Source organism: Coregonus lavaretus (assembly GCF_964263955.1).
Source record: "Coregonus lavaretus genome assembly, chromosome: 27".
Lineage (NCBI taxonomy): Eukaryota > Metazoa > Chordata > Actinopteri > Salmoniformes > Salmonidae > Coregonus > Coregonus lavaretus.
The window spans coordinates 11963010-11979395 of NC_140014.1; the positions used below are offsets into that span (position 1 = coordinate 11963010).

Here is a 16386-nt window from a genome sequence, read left to right on the forward strand (position 1 = left end):
TACTCGAGACCGGTCTCGAGTCCGTTCCCGAGACCACATATTGAGTGTCTCGGTCTTGTCTCGGTGTCGGATACATTTGTACTCGGTCTTGACTCTGTCTCGTAATTTCTTCCTGAGACCAGCGGATGAAAAAACTAATAATTATCAGCTTCCATTCAGTCAGCGCATAAAACCGCTTTGCCAGGCCAAATATATATACTTATTTCTTGAAACATTAATATCTTAACAGCCTTTATATCTATTATAGACATGTTTGTGCAGTTGCGAACATATAGGCCTTCAGTGTGTGACAGGTTTGTGATTCTGAAAGGACAGCAACCGTAATACCAGCGCACTTACAGTACCAGTCAAAAGTTTGGACACACCTACTCATTCAAGTGTTTTTCTTTATTTTTACTATTTTCTACATTGTAGAGTAATAGCTAAGACATCAAAACTATGAAATAACACATATGGAATCATGAATCTGTGGTACTCTGTAGCTCAATTGGTAGGGCATGGCGCTTGGTAGAGCGTATGGGTGGTTTTTACGTATGGGTGGTCCCGGGGATCGAACCCACTACGGGTTCGATCCCCGGGACCACCCATACGTAAAAATGTATGCACACATGACTGTAAGTCGCTTTGGATAAAAGCATCTGCTAAATGGCATATTATTATTATTATGTAGTAAACAAAAAAGTGTTAAACAAATCAAAATATATTTTATATTTGAGATTCTTCAAATAGCCACCCTTTGCTTTGATGACAGCTTTGCACACTCTTGGCATTCTCTCAACCAGCTTCATGAGGTAGTCACCTGCAATGCATTTCAATTAACAGGTGTGCCTTGTTAAAAGTTAATTTGTGGAATTTATTTCCTTCTTAATGCGTTTGAGCCAATCAGCAGTGTTGTGACAAGGTAGGGGTGGTATACAGAAGATAGCCCTATTTGGTAAAAGACCAAGTCCATATTATGGCAAGAACAGCTCAAATAAGCAAAGAGAAATGACAGTCCATCATTACTTTAAGACATGAAGGTCAGTCAATACGGAACATTTCAAGAACTTTGAACGTTTCTTCAAGTGCAGTCGCAAGAACCATCAAGCGCTATGATGAAACTGGCTCTCATGAGGACCGCCACAGGAAAGGAAGACCCAGAGTTACCTCTGCTGCAGAGGATAAGTTCATTAGAGTTACCAGCCTCAGAAATTGCAGCCCAAATAAATGCTTCACAGAGTTCAAGTAACAGACATCTCAACATCAACTGTTCAGAGGAGACTACGTGAATCAGGCCTTCATGGTCGAATTGCTGCAAAGAAACCACTACTAAAGGACACCAATAAGAAGAAGAGACTTGCTTGGGCCAAGAAACACGAGCAATGGACATTAGACCCGAAATCTGTCCTTTGGTCTGATGAGTCCAAATTTGAGATTTTTGATTCCAAATCGCCATGTCTTTGTGAGACGCAGAGTAAGTGAACGGATGATCTCCGCATGTGTGGTTCCCACCGTGAAGCATGGAGGAGGAGGTGTGACGGTGTGGGGGTGCTTTGCAGGTGACACCATCAGTGATTTATTTAGAATTCAAGGCACACTTAACCAGCATGGCTACCACAGCATTCTGCAGCGATACGCCATCCCATCTGGTTTGCGCTTAGTGGGAGTATCATTTGTTTTTCAACAGGACAATGACCCAAAACACACCTCCAGGCTGTGTAAGGGCTATTTGACCTTCACTGCTGCATCAGATGACCTGGCTGCCACAATCACCTGACCTCAACCAAATTGAAATAGTTTGGGATGAGTTGGACCGCAGAGTGAAGGAAAAGCAGCCAACAAGTGCTTAGCATATGTGGGAACTCCTTCAAGACATTATCAAGAAAAGCATTCCAGGTGAAGCTGGTTGAGAGAATGCCAAGAGTGTGCAAAGCTGTCATCAAGGCAAAGGGTGGCTACTTTGAAGAATCTCAAACATAAAATGTATTTTTATTTGTTTAACACTTTTTTGTTTACTACATGATTCCATATGTGTTATTTCATAGATTTGATGTCTTCACTATTATTCTACAATGTAGAAAACAGTAAAAATAAAGAAAAACCCTTGAATGAGTAGGTGTGTCCAAACTTTTGACTGGTACTGTATGTGGGAGAGTGCCAGCGGTGTAGTGGAGGGTATACGCAGGTATAAACTGTATACCCACTATTTTTTCAGTGGGCATTGCTTATACTCACTTCTTAATCCCTACTAATGCATATCAAAGTAGTGTAGTGGAGGTATATGACTTATCAATTATGTAGTACAATAGAGAAATCATGCACAAAGTAGCCTACACAATCGCAAAGCACATTAAATATATTCACATGGGCGCCGCACACATAGCCTAGTTTCAGCGGAATATAATCTGCAGGCATTATGGCGCAGCTCACAGAAGAGTGACATCAGTAGCCAGTAGGGTAGGAAATATGTTTCAACTTATATCTACCAGTGAATGCTAACTAAGGCAACAATGGGTATGCAAACCAGGTATTGAAAAAGTTTAGTCCGAAGTGTTGGTTTGTAGGCTATTTGTGATGCGCAATTGTCATAATGCGCTGTTTGCATCAGGGGCGTAGACATGGATGGGCCTGGGTGGACAGAGGCCCACCCACTGGGGAGCCAGGCCTTGACAGGTCCACCCAATCAGATTGATGTGGTATAAGTATTGTTGTGGACTTAGACCATCATTTATTTGTATTATTTCTATTTTTTAAAAAAAAGTGATTTTGAGAGTGAAAATCTCATAAAATCGAAATGTACAACTATTACTTCCCATTGCAAGAAACATTTCACATTTAGCACACAAAATAACCAGTGACCTAAAGTTTAAAGTGGAACTGACAGCGTTTTAACTACTTTGCAGATATGAAACAAACAGCCAATCATAATATCAGTCAAAAATATCAAATTTGGATGCAGTTCAATGCATAATTAATATAATTCACCAATACATTTCTTGGTAGTCTGAAAAATATTGCTATCAGGTTGTAAATCTCACCTGGCCTGGTACATTGTTTGCTGCCTCCAGTTCAATGCATGATTAATATAATTCACCAATACATTTCTTGGTAGTCTGAAAAATATTGCTATCAGGTTGTAAATCTCACCTGGCCTGGTACATTGTTTGCTGCCTCCATTCGGGATGCACTTTCAGTTTCAATGACTCAATATTCTAGATAAAAACGGACTAATGTAACTAACGCTCGGAATGTCAAACTAGCAAGGGCAAGGATCACAAGTCAGTCATAATGTGGCTAATAGGCTAGTGTACCTATTTATGTAGAAAGCTAAAAACACGGAGCCTAACGTTAGCTAGATAGCTAGCTAGCTACTAGGAGGATGTCATGCCATTGGAGGAGTTGGTGAGTGACTGACCTTTTCCCTTCATATCGTTTTTTGGTGGTTATACACAGCTAGAGATGCAGGTGTCATTTGGTTAGCTAGCAAGAACTTGAACGACTGTTATACAGTTAGCATATCTCTTGAATTCGCAAATTCACTCTGGCCATCTACTCCGATTTCAGAGCACTCTCGTCTGAGTGGGCCAGAGAGCAGAACAACTGATTAATTTACGAATGCACAACACCTGCTTAATATGACCGGTGTCAGTAAATGTAGAGAAAAATAAGTTATAGTTAGTCAAGAACGCTCTAGGTAACATGTAAACAGCCTAACCAGCTGTGCTACGGCGAGTAAAATGGTCAGAGTGAGGTGTTCTCTCATTTGTGTCTGGAAGTAGCTAGCAAGCTAGCCAACTTTAGCCAGTTAGCTTGGGTGCTTGGTTGGGACAAGCATGCATTGGCAGGCAAGCTGCAGAAGGATGAGGAGGCTAAAATTCCCCATCGTTTATCAGAGCAATTTTGACGGCCAACTAGCTGAAAAAGTTTGAGAGGGTTAATCAAAATTTTCCTTCGTTAGATTTTAGCTCATCTTGCTCTGGCTAGCATTAGTAGTTGATCTTGTTGTTGTTTTTTGTGCATAAATGAGGGAGCGAAAGCCTACCTTTTCATGGTTGTTTGATCAATAGGACTGTAAAGTTCCCAAATGTAAGAGGACTCCCGTGGTGTTTACATATTTGCAGATTTCCATTCAGGTGTATTTTGTGGCTTTTGGCGAATGCGTTCTAATGATCTAAAGTCGCGCTGTTGCAACTGCCTGTAAACACACAGTCCAGTTCAAAGTGAATGATGGCAGGCTCGTGTGGCAAATGGCTTGTTTGTATAAAGGTCTACTGTAGCTCTTGATTGGCTATAGCGCACCGGTCTGTGTATACTCTGGTCCCCGACAAGACAGATGTTTTTATTTTTTATTTTATTTACTACAGTGTCTATTAATTGTCCAAACGCACAGCCACTTTCCCACTCTATATTGTGATATAATTTTCACAAATATATATTTAGTATACATAATTCCCAAACATTCTAAGAATTTGTGAAAATGACCATATCTATTTCTATGACCATATCTTTTAAATTGTCATATTCTTCCTGGAGATCTATATGAACAGATTTTAATAAGATTTAATGTTGCTAAAATGCTGTCAGTTCCGCTTTAAATGCAACAATGTTTCACACATAAGTTATTTTCAAAGAGATGGCTAACAACAGCAAGCGCGCTGCAATAAAAAACACAGTTCCATTCACCAGATGATCATTTGAAACTTAACTTCTTGTTTAAAGTTATTCTTGAAAAGGGAGAAGCTAACAAATTAGCAACAACATCCTCTTTGATAACACATGCTGCAAACTAGCAGACAACAAAAACTAGCTAGCTAGACCATGGGAAAACTGCTGCTATTGCGCAGTGACCTGTTGGCCTTCAAGAAGGCAGAAGTTTCCATACGTTTTTGTAAAAACGGTCCCACTCATTAAGTCAAAATGTGATTGGTTGAATCCAAAATGTTGCCCTAATACAGTTGAATGTCAGATGCCTTTATCTAGCTTCTGATGGCCTAGCCAATGCCTGACTTAGCTAGCTAGATTTATCTCCCCAGAGACCAGCAAATAAAAATCCTGATTGGATATTTTTTCCTCTTCCGTGTTAACCCTTTCCAACTAAAATTGAAGAGATTACATCAGAACATCATTGAAAATAATTAAATAATAATCATTATTATTATATTCATTATTTTATAAATCCTTAGCCCTTCTCTGAAGGTGTAGAAGGCCCATTGTTCCCCCTTGTGTTTGGGTTAGTAATAATTTGTATAGTGGCTCTATTTTCCCTCAGCATGCATTATTTCACTATTCTGAATGTCTAAAGAATCCATATATTGTTCTGAAATATGAACACAGAAATACTGGACATTTTGAACTCTTATTATGGTAGTGATTTGACAAAATTACAACATGGTCTTGAATTGGACTCGCACTTTTTTAGTCTCGGTCTTCACTCGGTCTCGGACCCCTTGTACCCTTCCTGGTCTCGCCCCCTCCGGTCTTGGTCTTGACTCAGACTCGATTTGCTCCGGTCTTGGATCGGTCTCGAACACAACACTGCACTATACTACAATGGACTACTGCTAGCTTCTAGCGCTAGGTCTACTACTGACAGGCAGCTCTGTACTTACAAGTCCATTGGGGTCCCTGGGGTAGCCTGCTTTAATGGAGGGGCGTGACTGAGTCGGGGCAGGGTGAGGATGGGAGCTGTATTGATGCCGGGGAAGGTGATACACATGATGGGGGAAATAAGGCTATATGGAACCCAGGGAGAGAGGAAGGATGAAGAAGGAGAATGGTTAAAACACACAGAATGAGGATTGTATGAGGGATCATTCATGCACATACACTACCGTTCAAAAGTTTGGGGTCACTTAGAAATGTCCTTGTTTTTGAAAGAAAAGCAATTTTTTTGTCCATTAAAATAACATCAAATTGATCAGAAATACAGTGTAGACATTGTTAATGTTGTAAATGGCTATTGTGGCTGGAAACGGCTGATTTTTTATGGAATATCTACATAGGCGTACAGAGGCCCATTATCAGCAACCATCAGTCTTGTGTTCCAATGGCATGTTGTGTTTGCTAATCCAAGTTTATAATTTGAAAAGGCTAATTGATCATTAGAAAACCCTTTTGCAATTATGTTAGCACAGCTGAAAACTGTTGTGCTGATTAAAGAAGCAATAAAACTGGCCTTCTTGAGACAAGTTGAGTATCTGGAGCATCAGCAATTGTGGGTTCGATTATAGGCTCAAAATGGCCAGAAACAAATAACTTTCTTCAGAAACTCATCAGTCTATTCTTGTTCTGAGAAATGAAAGCTATTCCATGCGAGAAATTGCCAAGAAACTGAAGATCTCGTACAATGCTGTGTACTACTCCCTTCACAGAACAGCGCAAACTGGCTCTAACCAGAATAGAAAGAGGAGTGGGAGGCCCCGGTGCACAACTGAGCAAGAGGACAAATACATTAGAGTGTCTAGTTTGAGAAACAGACGCCTCGCAGGTCCTCAACTGGCAGCTTCATTAAATAGTACCCGCAAAACACCAGTCTCAACGTCAACAGTGAAGAGGCAACTCCGGGATGCTGACCTTCTAGGCAGAGTTGCAAAGAAAAAGCCATATCTCAGACTGGCCAATAAAAGAAAAAGATGAAGATGGGCAGTCTGAGATATGGCTTTTTCTTTGCAAGTCTGCCTAGAAGGTCAGCATCCCGGAGTCGCCTCTTCACTGTTGACGTTGAGACTGGTGTTTTGCAAAAGGGTTTTCTAATGATCAATTGGCCTTTTAAAATGATAAACTTGGATTAGCAAACACAACGTGCCATTGGAACACAGGACTGATGGTTGCTGATAATGGGCCTCTGTACACCTACAGTGGGGAAAAAAAGTATTTAGTCAGCCACCAATTGTGCAAGTTCTCCCACTTAAAAAGATGAGAGAGGCCTGTAATTTTCATCATAGGTACACATCAACTATGACAGACAAAATTCGATGTTTTTTCTCCAGAAAATCACATTGTAGGATTTTTTATGAATTTTTTTGCAAATTATGGTGGAAAATAAGTATTTGGTCAATAACAAAAGTTTCTCAATACTTTGTTATATACCCTTTGATGGCAATGACACAGGTCAAACGTTTTCTGTAAGTCTTCACAAGGTTTTCACACACTGTTGCTGGTATTTTGGCCCATTCCTCCATGCAGATCTCCTCTAGAGCAGTGATGTTTTGGGGCTGTCGCTGGGCAACACTGACTTTCAACTCCCTCCAAAGATTTTCTATGGGGTTGAGATCTGGAGACTGGCTAGGCCACTCCAGGACCTTGAAATGCTTCTTACGAAGCCACTCCTTCGTTGCCCGGGCGGTGTGTTTGGGATCATTGTCATGCTGAAAGACCCAGCCACGTTTCATCTTCAATGCCCTTGCTGATGGAAGGAGGTTTTCACTCAAAATCTCACGATACATGGCCCCATTCATTCTTTCCTTTACACGGATCAGTCGTCCTTGTCCCTTTGCAGAAAAACAGCCCCAAAGCATGATGTTTCCACCCCCATGCTTCACAGTAGGTATGGTGTTCTTTGGATGCAACTCAGCATTCTTTGTCCTCCATACACGATGAGTTGAGTTTTTACCAAAAAGTTATATTTTGGTTTCATCTGACCATATGACATTCTCCCAATCCTCTTCTGGATCATCCAAATGCACTCTAGCGAACTTCAGACGGGCCTGGACATGTACTGGCTTAAGCAGGGGGACACGTCTCGCACTGCAGGATTTGAGTCCCTGGCGGCTTAGTGTGTTACTGATGGTAGGCTTTGTTACTTTGGTCCCAGCTCTCTGCAGGTCATTCACTAGGTCCCCCCGTGTGGTTCTGGGATTTTTGCTCACCGTTCTTGTGATCATTTTGATCCCACAGGGTGAGATCTTGCGTGGAGCCCCAGATCGAGGGAGATTATCAGTGGTCTTGTATGTCTTCCATTTCCTAATAATTGCTCCCACAGTTGATTTCTTCAAACCAAGCTGCTTACCTATTGCAGATTCAGTCTTCCCAGCCTGGTGCAGGTCTACAATTTTGTTTCTGGTGTCCTTTGACAGCTCTTTGGTCTTGGCCATAGTGGAGTTTGGAGTGTGACTGTTTGAGGTTGTGGACAGGTGTCTTTTATACTGATAACAAGTTCAAACAGGTGCCATTAATACAGGTAACGAGTGGAGGACAGAGGAGCCTCTTAAAGAAAAAGTTACAGGTCTGTGAGAGCCAGAAATCTTGCTTGTTTGTAGGTGACCAAATACTTATTTTCCACCATAATTTGCAAATAAATTCATAAAAAATCCTACAATGTGATTTTCTGGATTTCTTTTTCTCAATTTGTCTGTCATAGTTGACGTGTACCTATGATACAAATTACAGGCCTCTCTCATCTTGTTAAGTGGGAGAACTTGCACAATTGGTGGCTGACTAAATACTTTTTTTCCCCCACTGTATGTAGATATTCCATAAAAAATCAGCTGTTTCCAGCTACAATTGCCATTTACAACATTAACAATGTCTACACTGTATTTCTGATCAATTTGATGTTATTTTAATGGACAAAGAAATTGCTTTTCTTTCGAAAACAAGGACATTTCTAAGTGACCCCAAACTTTTGAACGGTAGTGTATATCTGAGGTAACCCTAGAACTGTGAAGGATCCTTTTTTTAGAGAGGAGGTCTGCACTGTAACATTTAAAAATGAGGTTAAGTGGGTAAAGGGACCTGTATTGTGAGGTGCACTGAGATAGCTGTGCAGTTACATTAACAAACAGAGGTAAGTAACCATCACTTAACAAAGCATGGATTTCTGTCATACCTTGTCCATAGACTGCTTACAGGGTCGTGTGTCTCCACAGGTAAACTGAGGTAGATTCAACTGCACTGTGATTCTCTTCATACTAAGGTCTACCTGAAGTACGTTGAACAAAACTTTGCTACTCTACAGTATCCTAAATTAATGTGTTCTGAGCTACATTCAGGTGCATTCAGTTGCCTGTCTGCTGATGTGTTGATGTCTCACCCGGGTGTAGAAGGGGTGCTGGGGGGCAGGCATGCTGTAGTAACTGCCGTGGGGCTGGGGGGGCACCAGCCCTGGGGGGGGCAGGGAGCCAGAGAAGGAGCCCGTGGGGGAGCAGGCAGCCGAGTGCTGGCCGAAGGCAGAGGCGGCGCGGGCTGGGACGTCCTGCAGGGGCAGCGTGGGATAGGTCACTCCTCCAATGTGCATCTGCTCCCTGGCAGCACGGACATCTACAGGGAGAGGGGGAGCGACAAGAGAGGGGGAAAGATGGTAAGAGGACTAGATAAGGAGAGAGATCGAGAGAGGGAGGGAGAGTGGGTGGAGAGACAGAAAGACATTATGTAGAGAGAGAGGGAGAGGAGGAGGGGAGGGAAGGAAGAGCGGGGGAGTGAAAAGGAGACGTTTCATCTCTGATGCTGATGTAGATCACGTCTTGGCTCCGACTATAAAGAGACTTTAGATCCACCCACTCAGAAACGGATTCAGCCAAACATATTTGATCATTCTTAGCGGGTTCACATAGAGAGGTTCTGTGGAGAGAATGCAAATCAAATGCCACATACATGGATAAACTTTCATTATGTGATTGAGTGCACTTGAGGGAGCAGGGTGGAAAATAACACATTGTTAAAGTTATTGGCTTTACTGAAAATAGACAACATTAATTCAAACTCTCACTTTTGTCTTTTTTTTCTGCTGATAAATTGCATTTTATAATAACATTTTAAAAAACAGAACATAGTGGGATAAGTGGCCAGGTAAGAAACGGGCACCAAAATGTCTCGGTCATAAGAGTGCATGTTGTTGAATGATGGGTTGAGTAGAGACCCAATCCTGCAGTACAGAGCACAATGGAGGCCTTATGAGTGAGTGAGTCAGCCTGGTAAGTGAGTGGGTATCACTGACCACCGTGCCCACTGGCTGGCTGCAGGACACTGGAAACGGGACTGGATGACTGGCCAGGGAGGGACAGGGGCATTGGTCACCTTCCAAAGCTCACGCTCACACACACACACACACACACACACACACACACACACACGCTTACACAGTACTGTCTTCGTTATTAGTGACGTCAGGCCTTTGAGCTGGATAGCTGACCGACTGTTGTCTTTGGCTGCATTTAAATGTGTTTGGTTGCAGATCAATGAGTAAGTAACAATTTAGCCAATTACACAAATATAATGACAGAACACTTACAGTGCCTTCAGGAAGTATTCATACCCCTTGACTTATTCCACATTTTATTATGTTTCATTGATTTTCTATCTCACCCATCTACACACAATACCCCATAATGACAAACTTAAACCATGTTCTTAAGACATTTTTGCAAACTTATTGAAATTTAAATACAGAAATATCTCACTTATATAAGTATTAATAAGTCAAGGGGTATGAATACTTTCTGAAGTATTCATACCCCATTCACTTCAGTTCATGGCATGTTCACAAAGAGAGTCTCAGAGTAGAAATGATAACATGGAATCAGTTTTTGCTTTTAGATCATAATGAATAAGACTATATGGACAGGGGGGACTGATCCTAGATCAGCACTCCTACTCTGAGATGATTTGTGAATATGGGCCTTTCAGCTGAGTGTAATGACTGAGTGTAATGACCATTAGAATAGTGAATAGTGATGCTTTTGTGTAAATATAAGGACCTGCGATGATCTCCCGGAGTTTGGGGTCCAGGTTGACAGTGCAGGGGAGGAACATCTCCACGTCGCGTGCCGTGAGGACGGGAGTCCTAGAGGACAGAAAAACCTCGAAGCTACGGATGTCCCCGTCGATCTCCAGCAGGGGCTCTACGTCTTTGGTGGTGGGGATGTTTTTGGAGATTCTAGAGAGGAAGCGAGAGAGAAAGAGGAAATAGGAGGAGGGACTGTTAAACATGCTAAAGATGACAAGATATTTAGTCTATCTCTAGTAGAGGCCCTGCAACGGTCATTGCTGCTCTTGCTGTTTCCGGCATCATGAAAGAGAGAAACTAATTCCATTTAGTTTGGTGACTGATAGCTCCAGTTTGTTATCTGGGTCTGACAGCAGAGGAAACATGAGTAGATGACTATCAGAGGTTTGCAGCTCTGACTCATTTAGAAGCTGTGTTCAAATGGGAGCGTTCTGCAAACTAAGATGTTTAAGCTTTTTTTGTAGCCTCGAAGTAAATATACCCTGAGTGTACAAAACATTACATAGACTGACCAGGTGAATCCACTTCAAATCAGTGTAGATGAAGGGGAGGAGACAGGTTAAAGAAGGATTTTTAAACCTCAAGACAATTGAGACATGTATTGTGTATGTGTGCCATTCAGAGGGTGAATGGGCAAAACAAAATATTGAAGTGCCTTTGAACAGGGTATGATAGGTGCTGGGTTTTTCACACTCAACAGTTTCCTGTGTGTATCAAGAATGGTCCACCACCCAAAAGGACATCCAGCCAACTTGACAACTGTGGGAAGCATTGGAGTCAACATGGGCCAGCATCCCTGTTTAATGCTTTCGACACCTTGTAGAGTCCATGCCCCGACGAATTGAGGCTGTTCTGAAGGCAAAAGGGGGGGTGCAACTCAATGTTAGGAAGGTGTTCCTAATGTTTGGTATACTCCTTGTATATTTATGGAGATGATGTCATTGAACATTATCTCACAAATATTGCATGTCCATCCATTACATACAGATAGATGTACGGTAGATGACCCAACTGCATTGTGCAAGTTCTTCCACCCAACCACCAGAAAATGGTATCAGAAAAATTTTCATACCTTGCCATTTTTGCTTTTCTTGCTGGAAAAGTTATTCAACCACGGCAAATAGCACATTATTAATGCATTCTGAGGCATGAAGTCATGTTTTCATCATCCGTGTGGGCGTCAGCCTTATCAGATGAATGAGCAGATTTCTCCAGAACAAACATTTTGCTTTTCATTTGTCAGTCGGTCTGTCTGTCTGTGTGTGTGTGTGTGTGTGTGTGTGTGTGTGAGAGTGTGTGTGTGTGTGTGTGTGTGTGTGTGTGTGTGTCTCTCTATTAAGTTGTGGGAAAGCACAAGCTGGGTTTGGAGGGTATTGCCTGATCCATTTTTGGGGGAGGAACAGAGGTTGGTCTTTCTGCTGTTACCACACCATCGTGCTAAACTAACTGAAGGCGAGCTGGTCTGGGCCCAGCCTTACTGCTGCTGTTAGCTCATCCGAATATGCTCAATTTGCGGAGGAAAAATCTTGACACAATTGAAGCTCAGATACCTTAATGCCCAGCTGAGCTAGATCTGCTGGGTAAACAGACCGGGGTTAAGACCTTCCGAGGCGTCGTTGTTGTACACAGGCAGGAACACACACGCAACCAGATGTACAGTAGTCTAAATGCTGTAACAGAATCAGTGCCCTCTGCACCTACTGACACGCAATCCACAAACACCTGACTCAGTGACGTCAGTAGCGGAGACCAGTGATGATTTGCCCAAGCTAGTGTTCTGGTTAGCTGTGCTAATCCACATTTTACCTTGATTAACCTGGGTCAAAGGGGTCAGAATAGTCTGAACAAGTCACAGGTTGTTATTAGTGCAGTTATTTTCTGTGTCAATCAAATAATCATGACAATATAGGTACACTTTTAGAAAAAAGGGTTCCACATGGGTTTTTCGGCTGTCCCTATTAGAGAACCCTGTGAAGAACTCGTTTGGGTTCCAGGTAGAATCCAAAAGGGTTCTTCAAAGGGTTTTCCCATGGGGAGAGCCGAAGAACCCTTTTAGGTTCTAGATGGAACCTTTTTTCTAAGAGTGTAAGCAGTGCACTCTTAGACCTCTAGTTATGTGAAATAAGTAAGGAATAACCAATGAACATCCCCCAAAATGACTCTACATTGATACCTGGAAATAGCTTAAAGGGATAGGTAGCATAAATGTTACCACATGTAACATATGGATTTGCATTAGAATACACATCAAAAGCCCCAATGCAAAGTTAAACCTCACTTTCCTATTTTTCGAATTATTACATAAAACTGATCAGAATTCTGAAGTCATGCCGGAAAAAACATTTGCTGCGTGTGACGTAATATGGAGGACCCGGCAAGCCAGCCTATTTCCTATAATGTAAACTCCAACAGAAATAACTTAAAATGTATAACTTCATATTAAACCAAATCAATTGTAATTTTCTGCCAACTAGCCTGCTAACGTTAGCCCTACTAGCCTGCTAACATTACGTTAGCACTGCGTGAGTCAGCCAGTTGCTATAAACCCCTATCTTACAGCTACATTAAAGTATACCAAAGTTTTGGAAATACATAACGCCATCTAACCAGTTACCAAATAATGTTACCGGTCTATGCAGTTATCGTAGCCAGCAAGCCAGCCAGCCAGCTAAAGTTAGTTATTTTATCCTGCCAGCTAACTAGCCTAGCTAGCCAACGACCACAGTCTACATAGCTATGTAGTAAGCCAGAGAAAAACTAGTCTAGCACAGACAGAAACCCACAGAACAAAACAAAAAAAAGCCACCAGATATAAAGTAGAGATTGGCCAGCTAACTAGCCTACCACCACGGTCTACATAGCTAAGTAGAAAGCCAGAGAACAACTAGTCTAGCATAGGCAGATACCCACAGAACACAACAACAAAAAAGCCAGCCGATTAAGAGAGCGGAGACTTACCGATTCACGGCTGAATTAGCTACCAAAGTCAAAGAAGAGCCAAGGAGAGGCCTTCAGAGGGAGAGTCAGCTAGCTAATCCAATAGAGATATAGTGAGGTAACTCCTCATTGAATTTACCCGGTTCATCTCCATCACTGCTGACACTCGCGATGTTCCGGTAGATCGGTAGGAAATAGAGGTTGCAGGGTTCACATTCACGCTCGGCACAGCACCTGGTTTCAGTCAGTCTCATTCCGAATCCTGCCATCCACTGGTTATTCTAAGCCATTGAAGTACTCTGCGGTGAAATAAGCACCGCATACAGTAGACGTGTGCACGGTTCCCATACTCCAAATCCACTCGCTTCAACTTGACAAACTGTTCCGACTTCAAAGCTTTGTCCTTGTGGGCATTACTGCACTAGCTACAAACGACCGAAATCAACTACAACAGTCACTCGCTCGTTCGACTACCACTACCAAACACACAGGAGAAAAAGAGTTGCAGTTTTTTGGCATTCATTTATATGGTTTCTTCTTTGTGGATGTGCATAGTAGCTCACCAGTGCCAACACTTGGTTTGGAATATAATTACATGCTAGTATGGCTAGTAGCTAACGTTAGCCAGCTGGAACTAGCTAGGTAGCACCGGTTCTCCATATGATGTTGAGAAATAGTGCATTGTGGGTAGTTCCGAAGATAACCAGAAATAAGTTAATAAATATATAAAAATGCTAAAACATAAATAGGTTTGTAGTTATTGGTAACCAGATCACAACTACAACTAAGTTACTAAGTCTTTGACCACACTGTGTTGTTACTTGTGTGTAAAAACTCATGCTTCCTATCCTTTAAGGCATCAGCCCAAAATGTTTTTGTGGTTTGCCATAGTAGTGGATGTGCTGACACATAGGGTAGCGTCTGAGTCTAGCCCAGGAGGAAGTGCAGGCAGGGTGTGAAGCAGGTGGGTGAGAAAGAAGAGGAGAGCAGAACAGCTGTGCTCCGCTGGACAATGCCCCTCACTGTGCTCCATCACAACCATCTAACCAAAGGGTCAGTGCGGTCTGAAGGGACGGACAGATGGCCATGCTAATAGTCAACTGACCTCTCACATTAAGGCCATTAGGTGGCCGCCTGTCATGAAGTACACATCCACAAAACAGGCACATAACCTCTCAGACACTCTCACTAACAAAACACACAGTCTCAAATGCACAAAACACACTGTCCACTACCAAAAACACCCAATCACACCTGGGAAGGTCAGTGACGATGGGGATTTCCATAGATAGATTCATGGTAGTGAGGGAATGTGATTTTGATTCCATTTCCCACGCGCTGTATTAACCCACGCTGAGAGCCTTGTGCTGTTCCAGCAGTCCAGCTGGGCTCTCTGTTTATTTGTGTGCACAAAGACGCAGACCAACAGGAGCCAGTGACACACACACACACACACACACACACACACACACACACTAGTGCGGCGCTGATGGGACTTCCTCCAGCTCTTGCAGTGTCTACACAGAGCACACACTTCTCTACTGCCTCTAAGGAATCTTAAGTGATGCTTTGTCTTTCCTAAGAAAGCCTAGAGCTATTCCACATAGTTTACAAAGATAATGCCAAAGAATTGCTAATGAATGCGGCCATTCAAACGTATTCTGAACCCTTACCTCGGACGTTTTATTTAAACATTTTTGGATTAACAAATTATTTTGAGTATTAACTCCCTTTAACACACATATTTCAAATGTATTTAATTATAACCTGTATTTGACCTAGTCAAATCTTCAGTCTCAACCCAATGTATGGGGAGTAGAGTCGAGCATACTTCTACAGAGATGCCCAGAGCTACAAATATGAGTACTTAGAGGAGCCTTTTATTGACTCTGGCCCATGGTGGCACCCAGCACACACACACTGTTAACAACATCTTCCAAAGATGGACTGCATGGACTAAGTAAAGGTATCCATCACTGTGGCACAGAGACCCCATTCCTAGCATTCACACCACGCTGTCCAGTCGGAACTGTCTGCTGGCAGCCACCAGTCACCCACAAGGGACTGAGTCATCCAAACATCATCTCTCTTAATACTAGTGGCCTTGTTCTGATAATAGCACAGGTCAGGGAAATCACACATGAAATCACACATGATGGCATGGGTTTATTACCTGGTGTCCCATCCAACACGTTTGACCATCTACTGTGGCACATGGAGCGCTGTTTTAAGTGCCACCGAACGTGCCAATGGGACACTTCAAGAGACAGATTGAGTCAATTGAGGAAGAGTTTTAAGCCATGACGTCAAGTAATTTACATGAATTGCTTCTGACACTGGTGGAGGGAGATAGGAGTGGCTTTGTTAGATTGCCTATTAGTCCATCTTTCGTGAGACTGACAAGCTGGAGGATTGCGCTGTGGCGAGATCGGAAGCCGACACGTTACTTTTAAAAGTCTGGATACAGAAATAAAGCATTTCAGGAATCCTGCAGCCGGTTTCACACAATAGCCCCATTGATGGGGACTTGTGTTACAAGCACAGGCTCTTATACACTGTCTATGTTGCAGCACGTAGCGCTTGGGAGGTTTCTGGGCTCTTCCAAATGCTAATCGATCCAAAAACTGGACCGACAAGCCTTTCTTCTCCTCCAACACTCCCACATACTGCAGCTGACGGGAAAGAGCAGAATTCTCCCTCTATTCCTCCCTGCTCTCCTACCTCTGCAGGCGCTGAATGTGTCACTT

The 16386-nt window shown here is 42.5% G+C and overlaps 1 protein-coding gene across 1 annotated transcript in view; it reads right to left on the reverse strand.

Moving 5' to 3' along the window:
• Positions 1-16386, reverse strand: part of kidins220a (kinase D-interacting substrate 220a) — a 94576-nt gene that overhangs the window by 17801 nt on the left and 60389 nt on the right. The window contains exons 24-26 of the mRNA XM_084144373.1: positions 10674-10852; positions 9011-9237; positions 5589-5711 (exon numbers count right to left, since the gene is read on the reverse strand). Of these exons, the coding sequence (XP_084000499.1) occupies positions 5589-5711; positions 9011-9237; positions 10674-10852 (529 nt within the window). The remainder of the gene's footprint in view (positions 1-5588; positions 5712-9010; positions 9238-10673; positions 10853-16386) is intronic.